The following is a 20,535-nucleotide window of genomic DNA, read 5'->3' as shown; positions in this document are numbered from 1 at the left end:
AAATCACAGTATTACACAATGGAGTGAATTAGAAAATTGCAGTACTTTGTTGACAGAAGGTTGCTGTTTTTGGGTTAACACCTATGTGTACTACGTTAAGCTAACTGAGACTCGTTATAGCACTTGCATATCATTGCTCTTTTGTTGATTTTGATTGCTTCCATTGTCCTCATTTGTAAGTCGCTTTGGATAAAAGTCTGCTAAATGACAATGTAAATGCTACATTACAAAACAGTCATAGTTACTACATTCACAATACAGCAGAAACTTATTAAATTATTTACTTAACATTATTAAAGGTAAGTCAGATCTGTTTTAATGTTTAAGTGGATTCACAGATGCATAACACCTGCAGGTCGCTTTGGATAAAGAATCTGCTAAATTAATATTGTAGATGGCACATGTCAGTTCTTCATATTGAAAGCAAAAAATGCTCAACTTTTGGTAGCATGACAGAGCATTAATTTAGCAAACACCATCATGTCTTTAGCAGAGGTGTTGTGGTAAAGTCAAAGAGGAAAGCCTTTTCTAGAGAATTTTTTAGCTTTCAGCATAATAGCATTTCAGATTCGACTTGTAAATTAACTTCTCAAAAACAAACGATCCAATCAGCATGAAGTCCTATGTAAGAAAATTACACCCAAAAGATGAAAGCATTCAAATTCAGTTCAGTCTCATTTATTTTCTTATGTACAAAAATGAGATCATATATAAACTTTACACAGTTCAAGATCTATTTTGGAAAAAGCAAATAATCAAAATCAAAAACACGTTCTTCACATTTCTCGAGGACTTTGTACATATGTACACATTCTTCTAGTCACATGTCTCATGTTCATTAACTGAGATGAAGTACAAAATAAAATACATGACGGACGATAAAAGCCTCAATCCAGACTTCTTTTTTTTTAGTCAAACTGACATGACAGATCTTCATTTATTCGATTTCTGTAAAGCGTGCAAACATGGCTTTCCGGACGGCATCTTTGTAAGTATCTGAAGCAGAGAGGCTGTAGTTGCTTCCTTTAGTTCCCAGACCAGCTCCCCTCATTCTCAACTGAGCCTGCAGACAAGATGACAAAGATTCATGTCTTAGTTATGTCAAGTATCTGCACATAAAGCTACTTAAGTGTGACCAGGATTCAAAATTAACCTTCTGCCACACCTGTATACAATTATTGAGTTGCAAAAACAACAACAAAATATTTGCAGCCTAGTTTAGTTTTCCCACTGCATGTGGAACAGCACAGGTCATCACAACGCTCACAACATCATTTATTGTGAAATAACACCTCTCAAGAATATTAAAATGCATCTTGATTTTATTTAGCATATTCAACATGGAACGCAGGGTTGTTATATTTAACAAACTAAAACCATACAAAAAATGTTTTTTTCTTAAAAAAAAAATGTTAATGTTATTTAAATAAATAAATAAATAAATAAATATATATATAATATAATATTATATAATATAATATATTATATATATATATATATATATATTAAAACTCCAACATTTTGTCAGCTACATTTTATTTTGTTTTAATTTAAACAATGTACTAAAACAAGTAAAATAAAGAATAAAAATTAAGCAGATGAAAAAAAAAAGACAAACAACAAAATTACAAAAATCTGTGAAATTAAAATGAAAATAGAAAATATACATTAAAGTTATAATATTAACTCAATTATACTAAAATACCACTGCTCAAAAGATGGATAAATCTAGGACACTTTGGATTTACAACTTCAAAATTTGTGCAAAAATAATGCAAAGAAAAAAAAAATTTTTTTTTTATGCTTGCCAAATTGTAAATGTTTGTCCATGCACGTATATTTTTCATATACTAACAGACTCCACCTACACTGACAAATACATTTATGCTAATTGTACAAGACACATTTAACACATTTGTGTTATGTAAACCGAATACTAAGTATACCATGGTAACATAACATGACGGGTAGAACGAGTCGTACCTCAATAGGTGTTGTGATGCCCTGCTGGTTTCGACCCAGACCTTTGCCTTCCTTCCAGCCCATGGCCTGCAGCATCTTATTACCGATATTATCGCTGTTCAGACCATCCTTAGTGGGCTGTTCATAATTTCTGTAAAACCGCATGGCGCAAAATGCACTGTTATATTGCTATTGCAACTGTATTGTATTAGTAAACATCTCTACTGAAATAAACTTGTGAGTCAAAAACACATGAACTTACACTACAGGTGTTGGCTGGGTAAACTTCCTTTTCTTGGGCACAGGGGGTTCAGGGATACCGTATTTCTCTCTTCTCTCAGCAGCCCTGTCTCTGTACTTCATCTGTTCAGTACAAGGTAAAAGGGACAGGAGTGTCAGTTACATCCAGAAAATGCTCTTTAAAAGGAGGAAGTGTGGTTGAATTTATAATGAGGGCTCACACCTCTGTCTCTTTCCTCTCCAACTCCTCCAGTTCTGCTTCGCTCAGTTTGGATCTCCTGAGAACCTCCAAGTTTTGCTGGAATGCACGGATGTATATATTTAAATATGTATACTAAATAAATTATCTTTCCACACTTTTGACCTGTAGAGTGTTAAGATTTTTAATGTTTCTGAAAGAAGTCTCGTATGCTTACAAAAATATGAAGCTGTTAATATTAATTAGAAGAAATATTTGAGCAGCAAATCGGCATATTAGAATGATTTCTGAAGAATCATGTGACACTGAAGACTGGAGGAATGATGCTGAAAATTCAGCTTTGCATCACAGGAATAAATTACATTTTAAAGCATATTCACACAGAAAACAATTCTTTTAAATTGTAATAATATTTCACAATATTACAGTTTTTTTTAACTGTATTTTTGATCAACTAAATACAGCCATAGTGAGCAGGAGACACTTCTTTCAGAAGATTATCTTATTTTATTCAGAAGATAAAAAAAGATTATAATCTTTCAGATTATTACAACCTTTTTATTTGTTAAAGAAAAAACCCCCATGGAATGAAATGGATTTTAAAATGTTTAAAAGTGATGGCAATGATTGTAAATCAACTCCAACAGCTCAGGCTCATTACCTTGTGCAGGTCTGAGAGCTGTTGATGGCGGAACAGAGCTTCTTTATTGGGGAACTGCCTTCGGCACAGCAGACAGGCCATCTTTTTCCAGTCGGTCAGCTTGTCCTCGTGGTCATCACCCTCCGTGACCTCCTCAGGCTCACTGTCGCCGCTGTACGCTGCCACCAGCCCCACCTGCAGCGCAGCACAGCGAGTTAAACTAATCATCTAACACAACTTCATAACTTGACATGATTTGTAATGGTGCACAGTGCATCCGGGACCTTTGATGAGGAGCTCTCTTCTTCTGTGGCCTCGGTTATAAGCCTCTCCAGTGCTCCTGTCTGCTCACATGCAAAGAAAACACACAAACCATGCATTATGACAAAACCATCACCACCATCATTAAAAGAGATCATCATCTAAGTGTCTTCAGCTTTCATACCTTCTTCTCAAAGAGAGTGAAACCAGCATCTGCTGCCGCCGCCTCCTTCCTCTCCTCCTGACTGATGGGCTGGAAGCAGCTCTTGAAGTTTTCTTTCTGTTTGTTCAGACTCTTGGCCCAGCGCTCCATGTCCTTCGCAATCTGACACACAAAGATATTTTTTAGTACCAGTGGAGGATTGAAATAGCTAGATTTTTGACATTTTCTGAACATGTGAGTGCTGCCAGCATGCTGCTAGGATTTTGTAAATGGCTGCTAGGACATTGCTAAAAGGTTGCTAGGGTGTTCTAATTCTATACAATTGTCTGATTCCTAGATTTAAATCACACAGAGTCTATCTGGGCTGCACAATATTGAAAATATATTTTATACTGCAAAATCAAAATTACAATACAAATATTAACATTGTTCATTTCTTAATGTTTCAAATTTTAAATCATCCAGCTTTTATTTTTGGTGCTCTGAGAAGCCGAAACACTGAATCATGAATTGCACACAGGGGTGGGCGATGTGGCAAAAATATCAGATCATGATTTTTTACAGGCATATCACGATTAATGATTTTAATCGCTATTTTTTGTCATGTTGGTTTTACTAATTTGCAAGCTGTCTGAGCAGAACAGCCAAACTAATTTCCCCATTTTAAAAACAAAGCCTTACAAGGTAACAAAATATTAAATAAAATAGAATGGCAGATATTTAGGCCAAAGATAAAAAGCTTTGTCATCATTTTATCTGTTATAAAAAAAAATAAACAAAATAAAAACACATAATATACAAATAAAACAAACAGTGCTTTATTTTTCAGGTACAGTAGGTGTATTTAGCATAGCATTCAAGAAATTGAATTAACAAATATAAAAATAAAACTATATACATCAATTATACATTGATTCTTATTAAACCAACTGTATTAATGTTCTTCAGTCAAGAGCAGTTAATGATTTTTCTCTTGGAGGTTTTTTGTTTTATTAACATTAAAGGGATAGTTCACTCAAATTAGTTCATTTACTCACTCAAGCTGTTTTAAACCTGAATGAGCTTTTCTTCTCTTCTGTTGAACATATTTTGAAGAATGCGAGTAAGCAAACAGTTGCTGGTCCCCACTGACTTCCATAGTAATTTTTTCCCCTACTATCAAAGTCAATGGGGACCAGCTACTTTTTGGTTACCCACATTCTTTAAAATAACCTCTTGTGTTCTGCACAAGATAGAAATTAATACAGGTTTGGGACAACATGTGAGGGAGTAAATAATAACAACTTACATTTTTGGGTGAACTATCCCTTTAATGACAAGCGGCAGCATGTTTACTACTGTTCCTTTAAGACCTGCACGCATCTAATATACAGGCATGCATCCATTTTTCTCTCAACCGTTTACTTTCACTTTAGACATAACCAACTGTGTTTATATGTAAACCTTGTGTGTTTTTGACAGTATTAGACAAAGATTAATTAGTCCAGTAATCATACGCTGTACATTTGCACGCTGCAAGTGTACCGTTACGTGCTCAGAAAAAAGCACATGTTAGAATAGCACGCGAATGAAATGTTTAACCGGCAAGGTGTTAAAACGCATGCAAATAATGAACTTTTTGGATTGAAAATAAGTGCAGCGTCCCGTGAGTGCAAGTCTACTGCTGAGGTAACATTTGACGTGAATGTATGCCACGTTGTACAGTATATTGAGACTGAGAAGCCGCCAGAACTGCAGCTGATAGAATGTGCGCTGTAGCACGATACGATATTTCTTCAAAAGCAGATCGTAGAGACATTTCAATCGTCCAAGATCAAAAATTGTCATATCGTACAGCCCTAATTGCACGAATGTAAATGAACAAGCACTCCCGAAACTGCCAGTGCATATTTATATAATTAAATCACAGCCATCACAATTTGACCATTAAGCCACATGACAATTGTATTTCTATATCGGGATGCCCTACAGTCTATTCGATTTTTTTTCATCTGTTGTATTGACAAGCAAGCAAAAAATGAAGTCTGTTTAGTCTTAGAACACAGTAGTACTTTAAAAGCTTCCAAGCATATTGAATTGTTATTACCTGCTGAGCTGTTTTGCTTTTAGGCTTCTCTTTCCTCTCCTTCTGAGGAGTGGACAAGGAGGCAGCAGCGCTTTGAGCCGCGTTGTTGGCGTCCACTGCGGGCACATAGGCCTGCTTCTCCCCATCCCAGTACAGATACTGCTGAGTCTGGGAATTGTAGTAGTACTACAGAAAAACAATATTACTTAGAACCCTCTACACGCACCCAGATGAAACAGTATTGCCTTGTTGAAAAGTGCATGGCATACGTACATGTGTGTTTGGGTCATAGTACAGGCCAGTGCTGGGGTCATAATAATACCCGGAAGACTCATCGTACTGATAAGATGAAGTGTCTGGGACAGCTAGAGGAAATGAGATGGCAAAAGAATCAGAAACCTGTAGCATAATGTCTTCTGATTTGATGACGTGGATTTAGTGATCTGCTCTTACTGGCTTGGTTTTCCTGAGAGGTAGCTGTTGCTGTGCTGGTTGCCGTGACTGCAGAGGTTGCTGGGGTGGAAATGGTGGCAGCAGCTGCGAAGGGCTGAGCTTTGCCTTCAATCTGCAATGCCTGACAATAAAATGGGTTATGAGATTAGAACGATCTTTACACTAGCACAGTGGTTCTCAAACCGCCCGAAGATAATTTTAGCACTTCTGCTGTAATGTCAAAGATGCGTGTTTTCTATTAATTTTTGTTCGCAGAAACTAGGATTGGCAATACATTAAAATAATTACAAATAAATCCATCTAATAAGTTGCAGAAGTTTCAATAATTGAATGGGGGATGGGGATTTTTTTTCTAAAAATATCTTTTGGATTCAGCCGTTGAAATCATTTAGGAAAAATCTGATATTGGAATAGAGCTACTTTCACCCAAGTTCGCAGGTAAGCTGTAAGTGGTTCGTGATTACTGGATATTTAAGAATGTTTACATTCACAAATATCAATTATCAAGGTTCATACAAGTAGAAACACTTATACGCATTATTAAAAATTACTGTTTATTATTTCAAGGACTTATTCCAGGTTGGGAAAACACACTAAATCACCAATAAAATGAAAGCAAATACAAAAAATAAATGCTTAAATCTTGATTTTTAGCCATTTAAATTTATTCTAAAGCCCATTTTGCCTTATTTGAAATACTTTAGTCATCTTGCAGCACTTGGAAATTGGAAAACAAAGCCCTCAAGTGCATCCTTGTCCCTCATTAAGAAGCGCTGCACTAGAATTTAATAGTTAGTTATAGTAAAAGTTATCTAATAAAAAAAATGAATAAACAAGTCATAGCATAAAAAGTCACCTGAGCAGCTGGCTGGCCAATGATATGAGGCTGATAGACCTGCGCACTCTGAGAGATCACCACTGCTGTAGCAGCAGAAAGAACCTTCACACCTGGAGCCGCTACAAATCCAAAAATACCAGTTTTCAACTTGGGAACCAGCAAGCACCACTGATGCTTTTACGTTCATAAAAGAACATGTTGTGATCTGGCAAAATCCTACTATGATTCTCCAACTAAAATAAATAGACAATGCCATGCGAACGCTACCTCCAAGTATGCCGTTAGCCTGGGAAGGGTCCACAGCTCCAGCCTGCTGCTGATAGTACGCCTGGTACTCCTAAACACAACAAACCCATCTTAGCTCAGCTCAATTGCAAAACGATTTATATGAATGCGCTGGCGTTTCAGATGGTGCAGTCAGCTGACCTGTGAATAGGGTACATATCCCTCCTGCAGGTAGCTGTATTCTGATGTCGGCTCCACACTCTGCTGAGGCTGCAAAGTGAAATATAATCAATTAAACCAGTCATGCATGCATAATTCTGTTTTAACATTGAGGCACGGTTACAATAAAGTTGTTCATACCTGACTGGAGGACCACTGAGCAGCTGCAATGGCTGTACTGGCAACCGAAAAAGCACTAACACGGTTCCCATCTGGCAATAACAGGTCCCTGAGAAACAAAACGGCATTTCAGTAAACTGAATTATTAATCAAGCTACAGCAAATGGAAAAATTCTTCCGAGTAAATCAACCGCACGAGGATATGAGCGAGAGATGCGTACTTTCGAGCACTCTTGGCATAGTCGACCCCAACAGTCTTCCCATCCAGCTTGAGAGGTGGCTGTAAGCCCTGAAGGATGGTTAGGAGCTGTGACGCTTCCTGCAAATGCACAAACATCATCAAAATGTGCTAAAAATGGTACAAAAGTACATGCAGGTTTAATCTTATTGATTGTTAATAATTTTACACTGGTTTCCCCTTACAAGATCAATCTCTCTCTTTGTTTAAGATGATCTTTGGAACAAAAGAGATTTGTATAAACTGAGGAAGGGATAAAACAGGTACCAAAGGAGAGGCAAGTTGGACGAAGGCAAACCCTCTGTTCTGGCCCGTCTGTTTGTCCTTAATGAGGCGGATGTTGCCGGGCGAGAGGTTGGCATAGGGGGCGAGTGCCGTCAGAATGGCTTCAACAGTGGAGTGAGGGGCGATGTTTCTCAGGATGATGGCTGTCAAAACATGCAAACATATCAGCGTCAATGCAAAACAAGCACTGAACAACACACTACAGGTCATACCCGTATCAGCCAACATTTGCATTTAAATTATCAGCATCAGCCTACACTGGATAATTTTGGAACCCAATTATATGCAATTGACTTTTAGATATTTTTTTGGTGCATCCCTAATTCAGAGGTGATATTTATGGAAAAGTGCTTACTATCGCCATAATAATCTCCGCTGGGTTGGGTGTCTGTGGTTCCTGTGGTGCTGCTGGACTCAGAATCTGAAAAGAAGCACAAAGAATAAAAGCACACTGAGTTTCTTTTAACACAGAAGCCTGATCAAACAACATCACTGAAAGAGCCCCATACAAAGGCTTTGGGCAGGTCATTATACATGATCCCTACAATCCCAGAGTGAGACTGTCCTCAGTCAAAATGAGTGTTTTGTTTTTAAAATATTGGCATTAAGTAGGCAGGTACTGTAAACTAATAATACGAGTGCTTATTATACCTTTTAATGCCTGATTTGACTAGCAAGCATATAAAACATTAAGTGGAGCCATAATATAAGTTACCAGCTATAAAAAAAAAAAAAAAGCAAATACCAGCTATCATGAGTGATAAAAACAATTAATTACTATTATATATTAGTTTGGAACACTGTACATGATAACATCCCCATAAAGATCTCATTAGTTAAAGAAAAATGCTCCAAGGACATGACTGTGTTTGACTGGACCATCCAGATGGGTGCACACAGCGGTTTCCTGCTCAGGGAGCTACTTACCCGCTTTAGCTGCGCCACACCTGAAGCACTTCAGCCTCCTCCGGAAATTGTACAGGCCACACTGCAAGCAACCGGTCATAGTGTTTTAATTGACACTTCTGCTATGGGGCACCAGGTAACAAGCACACTAGAGTGGCTTGAACACTTACCGTGATGGACATCCACCAAGTGGACCATTTGAAAAACTGAGATGCTACATATATAACTAATTTTCCAAAACAAAACTTAGCTAGGGATGTTTTGACAACATTTCTAAAGGCTTGTTCTCACCGGGATGAATATCGCCAACGTTTAACGCCTCGTGACTAAACAAAGGGTGCCAATGTGAGTGTGCACACAGACACGCAAAACGCGAGGCGTAAAAGCGTAATTTTTTTTAAAAAACGGGCTCATTTTTTTTGGTTTGACACGCCGCGTTAAAAACCGGCCAACCGATGAGATTGGCAGTTTTGTTGACATGCCTGGATCTGCTGAAGTTACAGTAAAACACGACTTGGTGGCACTCAAGCACAAAACGGTCTTGCCGAGCACACATTGATACCCAACGACGAAGAGGAAATAAGTAGACCAAGAATATGCATCGTGGCAAGATGAATGTAGAGCTGCTGGTCTCATTGGTGTCTGAACACAAAAGGGTTTATGACAAACGCAACAGCGACTACAAAAATCTCGATAAGAGGGAGTTGTTATGGAGAGGAATTGCAGATCAAATAGGATTCGATGTGTACCGGGGTATTTCTGTTTTTCAGTAAGCGCCATCTAATGTCAGGGAGTGAATTTGCACGTTCACTCGGCTCATCACCAGCGAAAATCGCTTGGGTAAGAACACAAAAGACACGTCGAAAAACGTCAGCGATTAGCGTACGCGATAATCATCCCGGTGTGTACGAGACTTAAGACCTTAGATGAGTCATTTATTTTTTATAGTATCCATCATTTATTTTAATGCAAAATACAACTTAACTATACCATAGTTTAACACTACCGTTCATAAGATTGGTGTTAATTGGTGTTTATGAAAGAAAAAGAAAAAACTCTTATGCTAAACAAGGCTGCATTTATTTGATCAAAAATAAGGCAAAAATTATAATATTGTGAAATTATTACAATTTAAAACACCCTTTCGATTTGAATATATAACTAATTCCTGTGATGCAAAGCTGAATTTTCAGCATCATTACTCCTGTCTTCAGTGTCACATGATCCTTCAGAAATCATTCTTTTCTTATTTCTTAATATTATCAATGTTGAAATAAGTTGTGCTGCTTCATATTTTTGTGGAAACAGCAATACATTTGTAGGATTCTTTCAAAGTTCATTTATTTGAAATAGAAATCTTTCTTAACATAGTAAATGTCTTTACTGTCACTTTTGGTCAATTTAATGCAACCTTGAGTACTAGAAGTATTCATTTTTTGTTTTTGGTTTCCCCAAAAACAAAAAAACACTGAACCAGAACCTCTTGGTTTTTCAGCCGAAACCATTTTAAAAATATCTAATAATAAAATTTCAGAATAAACCGGAACAATACTCGACATGAAACTGGCATTGTAAATGCAGTTCAAAATCTTGGGAAGCCCATGAAACTTACTGAATTGCAGAGCCAGTCCTCAAACTTGTGACGGTTGTTGCTGTAGTGCATGGCAACAGTCTTGCCTTGAATGGACAGCAGTTTCTGGAAAAGGAAGAAAGGGTTTGGTTATTTCCTCTATTACGAAGGTTTAATTCTCAGCCCAAGAACAACCACATTAGCCACGAGGGTTTAGGGTGAGGATCGCCCAGGAGGGTTTAATGTGTAAGATGGTGCGTGTTTGGGACCCGAGTGTCCGGATGGGGCCGGAACAGAGTGTAAAAAAAAAAAAAAAAAAAAAAAGGGGCAAAATGTCACAAATATCACTTAAAAAAAAAAAAAAAAACAAAAAAAAAAAAATTGTGCCCTATTTGTGGAAAGTGCCAGTACAGTGAAAGTGATATAATTTGAGAGAAATTGAGAGGGTGAGAAAGAAAGTGTTTACATGTATGCGACGGGAGGGAGCCGAGACCACAATGGACGTGCCATTTGAAACTGTGGGGGTGTTAGACCTTTCTCCAAGACCGCAGAACACACTGGATAACAGATAAAAAAAAAAAAAAAAAAAAAAAAAAAAAAAAGGCACTCCTTTCTTAAACGGGATGGGGGGGACTTTCAAGACGAAGCATAGGCTTACCACATTTACTTTCTCTGCGCAAAACAACTAATTACTATTAAAAACTGCTCATATATTTTAATAGTGATGTCCATGAAATGGGATGTTAAATACAGCACCAACACTTCTACTTCTAGCCTCGAAACATAACATCTCTTATGGGGGAAAATAAATAAATAAATTTTTAGAGTATGATGACAAAAATTGTGGCAGAAAACCCATTTGAGTCATTCAAGTCACACCTGAACTGTATTATCTACTTCCCTTTTTTAAAATCAGTGATTGTTTTACCCGTGCTAACAAACAGAGTTCTGGTAAAGTTAATAACATGAAGCCAGAATATCCATCAAATGGCTCTTTATGTTTTGGTCACACCTTGCCTTCAAAAACAGCGGCTTTGGTCCATTTCTGTCCATATAGTCTGCTGGGGCAGCAACTTTGTTTTTGCTTTCCTTCCATTTATATTTTTCTATTTAATTTGCATTATTCCCCAGGGCAAAAGCTAGACTTTGTGATTAGGAAGCAACCTGATTGGTCTCCATCCATCGGGTAGCATCTTGCAAGTGATAAAACTCCACGAAGGCGAAACCTCGGCTTATACCTAGAGAGGCATTCAGATATACAGACGGGAGGCGTGTTAGTTTATATGGTTCAGTGGTACAACATTCAAACTCTGTCACAAACTGCTTCGTGACCCCCTTGTAGGGATGATGTAGGGGGTTGCCTGGAAGCTTTTACCATAGCAACAGCAGCTTATAATATTCTAGCTGTTGGTCTAACATGCTGAATCAATAATCAAAACCAAGCAAACATTCATAAACATAGCTAGTATTAACAAGCAAATAATCTTTATGAGACAGATGCTGCCATCAGATTGACTTTTGGATGATCTTTAATATGTTTGTACTTAAACAAGATAAAGAAACTACATGACTGAACCTATGTTCATGTAACTTCAATTGGCATAAATACAACTGTGCCAATTTTGAGCCACACAAAACCCAGACAAAACTTACCTCCAAACATGTATCAAATGTACAACCCTATCTCTTGATAACTATGAGTAAGTTCTGCATGTACCTTTTTTTTTTTTTTTTTTTTTTTAACTCCGTAGTCTGAAAGGGTAAAACTGGACATATAACATGTTGCCATGGCAAAAGGCATTTGAGCGGAAGCAGGTTGGCCCAGTGGACACAGGTTTGTTTGGGAGAGGAAGGATCCGCGGTACATCAGTCTCACCTGTTCTCTTTTTCATCAGCCTCACGTCCATTGGCTTTGGCCCCTCCAGCTGCTCAATGGCTGCTCGAATCTGTGGATTACAAGGAAAAGTCAGATCAAGTTTGCTAGTTTGTTTGCTAAAACCAAGCCAGCTTCTATTTCGACTTTCATAGTGAAATCCAGGATAAAATATCTAAGTTAAAACTAAAAAACTTATGCATTTTTAATAATTCAGAAAATAATTATTTTAAACACTGGTTGGAATTTACAAATTTTATTTGTACTTTATTTTTAATATATTTATTAAAATAATTTTATATTATTAATGTTCACTCAAAAAAAACATTTTATTTTTCAATTTATTGATTCCATGCCTTGAATATTTACTGAATTAATTTGTTGTTATTATTATTATTATTTTTAATTCTGGGCCTGGGAAAAAAAAAAAAAATTTTTGCTACTATTATTATTCTTAATTATAATAATTCAGAAATGTCCAGGATACGATTTTTGGATTCCATGCCAGGAATACTTACTAAATTCATTACTATTAAATTTTATTCACAGCCTAAAATTCCATAAGATTTTTTTTTTTAATTCTGGTCCTGGAAAAAATTTAAAATACATTTTTGCTACTATTATTATTCTTAATTATAATAATTCAGAAATTTCCATGATACGATTTTTTGATTCCATGCCTGGAATGCTTACTAAATTTATTCACAGCCTAAAATTCCATGATATTTATTTATTTTTTTTATTCTGGGCCTGGAAATATTTATTTAAGGGGTATAGAGGATAAACAATAATGTACAGTATGTGGAAAATAATGTGTTTTTTTAACCTTAAAGCGCATAAACATTTCATTACACCAAATACACAAAATAATGTTCTTTCTAGCAGCATAATGACCCCTTTAAAATGTTTGTTGTTATTATTAAGTGCAAAAATGTCCATGTTACAGATTTGATTCCAGTTCTGAAATATTTGTTACATTTATTTACTATTGATAATTATACTTTCAGAGATTTCCATGCAATTTCAGAAAACTCTCTATATATTCAGGTTTTCCAATACTGTGGAAGCCTTTTAAAACACTGCTTTTGGGTGGGGGAGACAACAACAACTTACATCTGCCTCTGAAGTGTTCATGGGCAGACCCCGGAGCATGATGGTCTTGCTCTCCTTCTCGTCAGCTGGGTCTCCTCTGTAATCATGCTCAGAGTAATCACCATCCGAGTGGTGTCCGTCATCAGACCCATCACTGCAGCGCCGCTTCCTTCCTCGCTGTAACACCAGTGAGATTTGGTAAAGTTAGCATCATTCTCATATCAAAAGATCCAATAAACAAATACATATATAGGTAGCCCTCACCTCAGGACTGTCCCTGCTCCAGTATCGATCACCTCTGTCACTTCGTTCACCATCGTAGCGGTCACTTCTGCGATCGTCACTCCAGCGATACGAGTCGTATCCACGGTCATCACGATCTCGTCGGTCCCTGCGGTCATCATCACGATACTGTTCAGAGCCGTACCTGCCGCTGCGTTCTGTGCGGCTAATCCTAGTTAAAACAATATTTAATGAACATTATTAGGATGTCAACATTTAAATTAGGTTACAGCAAATCTACCTAAATAAGTAAAACCTTCATAAATCATAAAACACTCACCGTTTATCTGCTCCCATCTTTGTTTCTCAATATAAGGTCTGTTAAAAATATATATATTAGTCAATATATACACTGAATATATAACACATAAAATAAATCAACATACAACAATATTAGTTTGTTGCACATATCACAGATATATGACATTAAAAAGCCTTGTGTTGGAATGACAAATTTATAAAAAATACAAATTCATGATAAATAAATTCCACGGTACATATCAAATTACCAAATGGTATTACCATTTGATAAGATCACAAAACTTTTGTAGAGGAAATACTATGATACTTACATAAGTTGTATATCCTCCTGACTACTAGCTATGGAGTTTTGTCCTCTGTAGAGGACATTATGTTTTAGTGATTTCTATGAGACGTTACATGTCACAGTTTTAAGTCTGGATGTCCTGTACTGAGCACATTCAGGGCTTTTCAGAGATACCAAATGATTGGCTGTTTCACCAAGACCACTCCCTCTCCTTGGTCTTTAAAAATGGCTGACATTAATTTAGTGATCAAGTGTAACACCCTTATGGAAACATGATAATATTTTGTTTGTCATAAATCAACATCTCAGGAAAATGTTATGGGGTTTCAAATCAAAATATGACATTCTGTTATGAAACAGGACATCGATTTCATACATGACCACTGTAGAGGACACCAGGACTTAAAGCATGTTTATTACACATTTTGGGAGACACAACAAATGAAGAGAAAAAATTATGTATCAATATTCCGATTAAATATTAGATATTATTATGAAAATTTTGCTAATTATTACTCCCATTATTGCACTTATTTGTTCATTCTATGTTGCCCAAAAAAACATAATTAATATGCTAATTAGATTTAGTTTATTAAAACTAAAAACTAAGTAAAATTAAAATTGATTTGTGATTAAAACAAAAATCCCACTGTTTTTGCCTTTTCATGTCTTTTTATTTCTTAAAAAACAGGTCTTTTTAAAGTCCCGATGTCTTCTACAGAGGATATGGCATAACATATGAATAAAATATAATTTGTCAAATTTTATTTTATGCACTAAACAATGTAATGACATGACAAAATACTAAATTCACAAAACTAAAAACAAACAAAAAAAAAAAATTCTGGGTCTCAGAAGGTTAGTTTGCATATGAGTGTGAAGTAAGGGTATAAGGTCCTCTATAACCTCTTCATAATGACGTCATAATTACAGCATTTTCTGAGTATCAACCCTCCAGGCCTCAAACACAGATTGCCATGGGTGCAGTAAAGGAGTTTGAACTGCGAGTTAAGGGGAGGACGACTCGTAAAAGAAGCCCCAAGCAGACTGAGACACAGGCGCTGATATATAAAACAGCAGGGGTGTGATTTAGTGCTCAGACACCCGTATAAACAAACTGGTTTGCATGATTTACGCACAATAGACAGAATCAAAACCAGAGAATAACATGATATATAACATTCTCTGTTTATATATACCATTCAAAAGTTTGGGGTCAGCAACATAATTAATGTTTTTGAAGGATGTCTCATGCTTACCATTTTCGTCGACCGCTCTTCCTCTAATCAATGTCCAGCTGTGACATTTGGTTAGAGAATAACAAACAGTTTCAGTAAATGAAAACCTTAAAGTATGTATCATGATGATTTTATTAATAAAATGTATTTTTCATTTATATTTTAATCTATTATTAATACATATATGTGTTTTTCTTGTTTTATAAGTTTATGACAATCCAAAAAAAAAAAAAACATAGTAATACTATTATTGAACATGTATTACGGAAATATCATGCTTGGTACTGAGTTAAGAGAATTACGCAATTACATTTCATATGAATTAGGCATAGAAAGCCATCACACCTGCATCAGAGAAACTACCAACAGAAAAAAAAAAGAAGAAGAAAAAAAACTCCTGAAGGTGTGGTTTCTCTTGAATTCTTTGGAAAATTGAATCGATTCGTTTCGTTCAATATATGTGCCCCATAAAACATTTCGCTTATTCTTTTGAATCATTATTCAAAAAATACCCCAGAAGTAGGCTAAAAGTTTACGTTCATTTTATGTTAGCGAAAATATGCTGTTTACCGATGAGGTTACATCTCTTTTTTAAATGCGGTGTAGTTATCACATCTCTGCAGTCGAAAAAACGTTGTGCGAATCGGTTCGTGTGAATCATTGAACGCAAGCGGTTCTATAAAAGATTCGGACGTAACTTTCTTTACTATCGGAGAGTCCGGTGCATTTCGTGCTGTTGCGTGCTGGAATCAAAGATGGGACATCCAAGTAAGCTACAGAAGAGGCAGCACTCTTCAAGACCACGATAGAGGAAGCAGACACTTGAAACTGCCGAGAGAGGAACATTTTGACATGTTGTTAAATAACGCTATAGGCTACAGTAATTTTAACGCATCCGGATTCATCAGTCCGCTGATGATGAGGAGGATGATGGTCAAGAGAGAATGACAGGTGAGTAAAACTCCAGCTAGAGTCTCATTATGAGTCATATTGAGCTTCATATTTTGATATAAATTTAAAAAATACAAAAGTACAGTGAGGGTGTGATTTAATAGTTCTGAAATTAATTAACAATATTTGCAGGGTTCTTTCAGTGGTTCGTTCAGTGATATTTATTTGTACCTTTTTGTACTGCGTCCTTGACATCCAATATGCTCAAGTAAATGTGGTGACCAAAAACGTATTATTTTGGATTTGCACTAGTACCAGAGTAGGCTATTCGTAGAAGAACCTTAAATACTACTATTTCAGTACCATGGTATAAACTAAAGTATCAACTATTTTACCATTTCTGTACCATATAGTACGTCCAGAGTACTTTTGTGTAAAGAATTAGCATGGTAAGTTTTGAAAAATATGCTGATACCTTTAGGTGCTTTTCATGTAAGACTAGTTGGAAAACTTGTTAGAGTTGTTCCGTTAGTGATTCCAGGGAAGAGCAGCTTTAGTGTAAATATCCAGTACAATTGTGTTTTCAATAGCATAACCAGACCAGTTAAGTTACTTACAGAAAATTGGTTTATTACTCACATTAATAATTAACAATGCCTTTCTTTATGCAGAACAACAGCCCATGTTTTGTTTTTCAGGTGTATATTTACAGCCGTCATTTGAATATTGTTAGTGTGCAACTGTTTTCATTTCACTCTCTGAATATTCTTTTGCATATGTTTTGCATATGAACTATGGATGGGACTACTGGAAACAACAGACTTCTTGATAAAATAACGATATTTGGGTAGTTAAAAAAATCATGAATGTGAGCCTTATATAGACACACAAATATAAAGTATTGCATTTCCTTTTCCCCTTTTTAAAATAATAATAATCATAATAATTTTAACCCCCTTTTTGCAGTTCACTTATACAGCAAATTGATTTTTTTATATTCAGATACTAAATTGTTTCATACAAAATTAATATAAACTCTATTAAATATAAAACTGCTTTAAAAATAGTGTATAAAAACGTTTTAGATGAAGTAAAGCATATTATGCTTATGCTACCCTGCTGTCTGTGTATTAAACCTCTATGGCAATGGCAATTTTTAACCTGAAAACCAAGGGGAGTTTTTAAACACCTGTTTTAAATAAAACACGTCTTTTTCCTGGTTTAGTAAGCTATTGTTGAGCAAGGGCTGAACTGTAATACTTATCACTTTCTAATATCATTTCTTCATCACTTTATCAGCATGCTCAGTCTTTTGTGGTGTGGCCACACTAGACTCGCATGCATTGGGAGCGAAAATGCAAGCACATGCAAAGAGTTTTTAGTCAAATATGCTGCAAACAACAGTTCAGGTTGGGTGACCTGCACATTTGCATAGCCAAAAGATGCTTGACCAGTACAGATTGATCTCTTGGCTCAATAACGTTTGCTGAAGGAGATTTGAACTTTCGAATTTATTTTTTACTATTGTGTTTTATGAATTATTAAAACCATCAACCCTAGAGCATGACATCTTGTTGTAGCTGATATTCGTTCTATTTTGCATGCATGCTTAAAGCGTGCCATGACTGCGCTTTTTCTGATCGCAACACAGTCGTTTAATTTCTAATTGTTATTCTTTTTGCCTCCAGCTCCTGTGTTCACATCGGTAACTCCATCTTGGCTCAACGTCACCCAAGAACCTGACATGAATCAGACTTGTGAGGAAAGTGAGGATTTCAAATATTTGGCGTACAAAGTCACGTACAGTGTCGTATTCCCTATTGGATTTATCAGCAACTCTGTGGCTTTGTTTGTGTTCCTGCGTCTCACTCCAAAGAAGACGGCCAACACTGTATTTATGACTAACTTGGCTATTTCAGATGTTGGCTTCTCCTTGACGTTGCCCTTCCGTCTGGTGTACTATTTTAGGGGCGGTCGGTGGGATTTTCCTGACTGGTTTTGCCGCTGGTGTGTATTTTCCTTTTACGTCAACCTGTACACAAGTGTATTGTTTCTTACAGGTCTTAGCGTACTACGGTACATCGCCGTAGTTCACCCCATTCGCAACAAGTCCCTGGTTACGGTGTGGAGAGCCAGACTATCATGCTTTGCGATCTGGGTTTTTGTGGCCTGCTCGTCAATTCCATTCCTCATGACAGGTACTACAGAGCGGCATAACAAGATGCGTTGCTTTGAACCGGGGAACAACAAGTCATGGAATCGCATATATAGCTTGAACTACGTGGGGGTTTCGTTTGGATTCGTCATTCCGTTCATTATAATTCTCGTCTGCTACGGATGCATCATCTGCAAACTCATCAAAGGACGAAAAATTGGTAATCGAAGAGGAAACACCCGCCGACGCTCGGTGTATTTGATCGCCGTTGTCCTGAGCACATTCCTGCTGTGTTTCCTACCATATCACGTCGCTCGCACAGTCCATCTTTATGCCAAAGTTTTAAATGAGAGCTGCCCGGTCATTGAGTTCCTCGTGAAAATTCTGGTCATCTCGTTGTGCATGGCGGCGTCCAACAGTTGCTTCAACCCCTTGTTGTACTACTTTGCAGGAGAGACTTTCCGCACGGCCATCCGTAGAGTGTCAGATCGAAGGACTTTAGGTTCATTCAGCCATAGTGGTGTTTATCCGTCTTTTCGACGTCGAAGCAGCTCGCAGAAGTCAAGGCACCAAGGCTTCACTTCTGTACGCCAAGACTGTCTGCCCTGCTCCTGCCAGGTCATAAACGAAAAGAAACCTGATGGGTGCAAGTCTGACAAGCAATGCAAACGGTCTGACTCTGAAGAAAAGCAAGTCCATTATGATTTGCAGTAGTAAAAGATAGTTGCACTTGATGAAGAGGAAGAAATCCGAGTGTATGAAACAGATGTCTTTATTGTTGTTTTGAAAAAGTGAACCTACAGTATAGCATTTTGGTTGTTTTTCCATTTCCTTTTTTTTTAAGTTCTCAACTAAAAGACTGACATCTGAAAGATGTTGTGCATGAGATAAAATGTGGGTGAATCTCACACAACCTCAGAAATGGGTCATATTTAGATTTATGCATTTGGCAAATGCTTTTATCGCAAGAAAACTGGATCCTGGACATGTTCTTGCAAGATTCATCCGGGTACACGCTTGAAAATAATGTGGGTTTACAGCATTGCCTTAAAAGAACCATTTTGGTTTCCCAAAAAAAACTTTTAGTAAACAGTTCTTCAAATAACCATTTTTTTTTCTTAGTGTTTAGAACATTTTAATAATCTAAAGAAACTTTTTACACCAAATGTTCTTCATGGAACCATAAGTGCCTGTGATAGCGACCCAAGCGGTCGCAATGAGAATTACGCTACACGCTACAATACCGAAACTGGCGTCCGAGATGTTGTTTAATAAAAACAGGATGTGCAAATTAAAACAGGTGTTAAGAGCATAAATAAACCAAATGTTATTTTTAAATCAGTCTTATAAGACGTTTCAGTCTCGCAGAGCGCATTTTCCTGTTCCGTTGCGCTACTTTTCCATTGTCTGTGTTTTTTTTATTTATTTTTTTGCTACTTTTCCATTGTTTTTCAATAGACGGCCATGTTGCTCCTTCGCGCTCACGTCTCGATCAAATATGTCGCGCCTTTTGCGTCTAGCGCAAAACGCGCCACTCAAGTAAAGGAAGTAAAAAAAATGTTTAAGCATCATTAGACCTTGCGTTTTTTTGGTTCCCCTGCCCTGCGTCTCATGTTTTAAATGGGTGCTATTATGCTTTTTCACTTTTTCAACTTTAGTTAGTCTGTAATGTTGCTGTTTGAGCATAAAAAAGATCTGCGAAGTTACAAAGCTCAAAGTCCACTTCAAAAAGGAGATTTTATTTAATAGAAATCACTTTTCAAAAACTACAACGAACGACTCGTTTGGACTACAACGCATATTTTCCGGGATTTGTGATATCACAAATATCGACGAATGGGACGAGACCTGGTTGAGCTGCACTAGAGAAAACAACGAGTGTTATCATTATGTCAGAGACACACTAGCTTTCCCAAAGCAGACGAACTTAGAGTGGTTACAATCATCTGGGTTTAAATCGCGCTCAAATTGATTTGATTTTGATGCAATATTTACACTGAAGCTCGCAGGTGGCTATGGTAAGGGGCATGACATTTCCCGACCAGGCGCCGAGTGCTGCCAATCACAACACAC

General features: G+C 36.8%; 2 protein-coding genes across 2 annotated transcripts; one reads left to right on the top strand and one right to left on the bottom strand.

The window, feature by feature from the left end:
• Positions 1 to 662: 662 nt before the first annotated feature.
• rbm5 (RNA binding motif protein 5) lies at positions 663 to 13,976 on the bottom strand. The gene is made up of 24 exons (XM_016457204.1): positions 13,912 to 13,976; positions 13,614 to 13,803; positions 13,371 to 13,526; positions 12,261 to 12,330; positions 11,549 to 11,622; positions 10,427 to 10,510; positions 8,836 to 8,896; positions 8,264 to 8,329; positions 7,891 to 8,051; positions 7,607 to 7,704; positions 7,407 to 7,494; positions 7,248 to 7,316; positions 7,089 to 7,158; positions 6,840 to 6,940; positions 5,984 to 6,104; positions 5,804 to 5,895; positions 5,552 to 5,716; positions 3,487 to 3,627; positions 3,326 to 3,385; positions 3,063 to 3,236; positions 2,426 to 2,500; positions 2,225 to 2,325; positions 1,984 to 2,113; positions 663 to 1,063 (listed from the first exon to the last, which is right to left on the bottom strand). Exons 1-24 carry the CDS (start codon positions 13,926 to 13,928, stop codon positions 938 to 940), a joined length of 2,490 nt encoding a protein of 829 aa, XP_016312690.1. The 5' UTR covers positions 13,929 to 13,976; the 3' UTR covers positions 663 to 937.
• Positions 13,977 to 16,360: 2,384 nt separating this feature from the next.
• LOC107666003 (cysteinyl leukotriene receptor 2-like) lies at positions 16,361 to 19,176 on the top strand. The gene is made up of 3 exons (XM_016457094.1): positions 16,361 to 16,367; positions 17,996 to 18,280; positions 18,368 to 19,176. Exons 1-3 carry the CDS (start codon positions 16,361 to 16,363, stop codon positions 19,174 to 19,176), a joined length of 1,101 nt encoding a protein of 366 aa, XP_016312580.1.
• Positions 19,177 to 20,535: the final 1,359 nt, after the last annotated feature.

This window comes from Sinocyclocheilus anshuiensis, unplaced genomic scaffold, assembly GCF_001515605.1.
Source record: "Sinocyclocheilus anshuiensis isolate Anshui unplaced genomic scaffold, SAMN03320099.WGS_v1.1 scaffold447, whole genome shotgun sequence".
Classification (NCBI taxonomy): Eukaryota; Metazoa; Chordata; class Actinopteri; order Cypriniformes; family Cyprinidae; genus Sinocyclocheilus; species Sinocyclocheilus anshuiensis.
Note: the sequence above shows the minus strand (reverse complement) of the source record. Positions and strands in the feature narration are given on the sequence as shown.